At 59.7% G+C, this 999-nt stretch overlaps 1 protein-coding gene across 1 annotated transcript in view; it reads right to left on the reverse strand.

Annotated features, from left to right (window-relative positions):
• PATL2 (PAT1 homolog 2) overlaps positions 1 to 999 on the reverse strand; it is a 7950-nt gene that overhangs the window by 1531 nt on the left and 5420 nt on the right. The window contains exons 13-15 of the mRNA XM_035899362.1: positions 710 to 754; positions 399 to 547; positions 1 to 149 (exon numbers count right to left, since the gene is read on the reverse strand). The exon at positions 1 to 149 is cut by the window's left edge and continues 6 nt beyond it. Of these exons, the coding sequence (XP_035755255.1) occupies positions 1 to 149; positions 399 to 547; positions 710 to 754 (343 nt within the window). The remainder of the gene's footprint in view (positions 150 to 398; positions 548 to 709; positions 755 to 999) is intronic.

The raw sequence follows: 999 nt of genomic DNA on the forward strand, positions 1-999 counted from the left end.
CGTCCTTCTTCATGAGGAAGGGCAAGTGGTGGGTGACAGTCAGCAGGATCTTCTCTGCTTGCTCCCGGGACAGGTGGGGCAGCAGCCGGGCCATGAGCTTCTTGCCCTTCTGTACACACAGGATTTGCAGGAATTCATCCTCTGCCTCCCTGGGGACAAAGGCTCCCATTGGCACAGATCCCAAGGGACCTGTAGCACCCCTGTCCATCCAGAAGGACCAGCAGCAGCTCCAGTGGAGGATGAGGCTGGTGGGCAGGGTCAGCATGGGCCATGGTGGCACATGTATAACAGGATCCAACCCATGCTGCCCCCCCAGAACCACTTTGTCTGTGACCATCTGAGCCCAGCAAGGGCCAGGACATGCTGCCCACTCCCCTCTTCCCATGGCACAAACTCACTCTTCGCTGCTGCAAGCCCTAATTTTCAAGGCTTGGTAGATATGCTCCACTTCCTGGCTCTTCTGCTTCTGACAGCAGGGCTGCTGCTCCTTCGGGGCCAGAGACATCTTCTGCTGCATCTCCTCCACTTCCAGCAGCTGCAGGAAGAGCTGGAGAAACCACATGGGGTAAGGATACAGCTTGGAGCATCCCCTGCCTGCCCATTACCCAGGAGCTCTGCCCAGGCAGACATCCCCTCACAGAGCTCCTCGGATGAAAACCAAAGATCTGCACCATCCCATTCCCGCCCCGAATCACGGCTCCTCACTCACCTTCTCGATCCTGTGCAGTGCCCGAAGCCGGTGGCTCCCCGCAGCCTTCAGGAGGGGAGAAAGGAAGGCACAACAGTTACAGCTAGCACCAGACACCACTGCTGGCAGAGCGGTGGGCCAGCTGCTCCCTGGGGATCAGAGGTGGCTTCAGGATACAGAGCAATCCCACAGGGAGACCACGGCCAGTTCCAACCTCCCCGAGCCCCATCCCACCCCTCAGTGGGGAACAAGCTGCCATTGCAGAGGCAGCACCCGCTCCCACCGCACACCCCATCCCACAGGGCTTGTGG

Source organism: Egretta garzetta, unplaced genomic scaffold (genome assembly GCF_000687185.1).
Source record: "Egretta garzetta isolate BGI_Z169 unplaced genomic scaffold, ASM68718v1 scaffold287, whole genome shotgun sequence".
In the NCBI taxonomy this organism is placed as follows: Eukaryota; Metazoa; Chordata; class Aves; order Pelecaniformes; family Ardeidae; genus Egretta; species Egretta garzetta.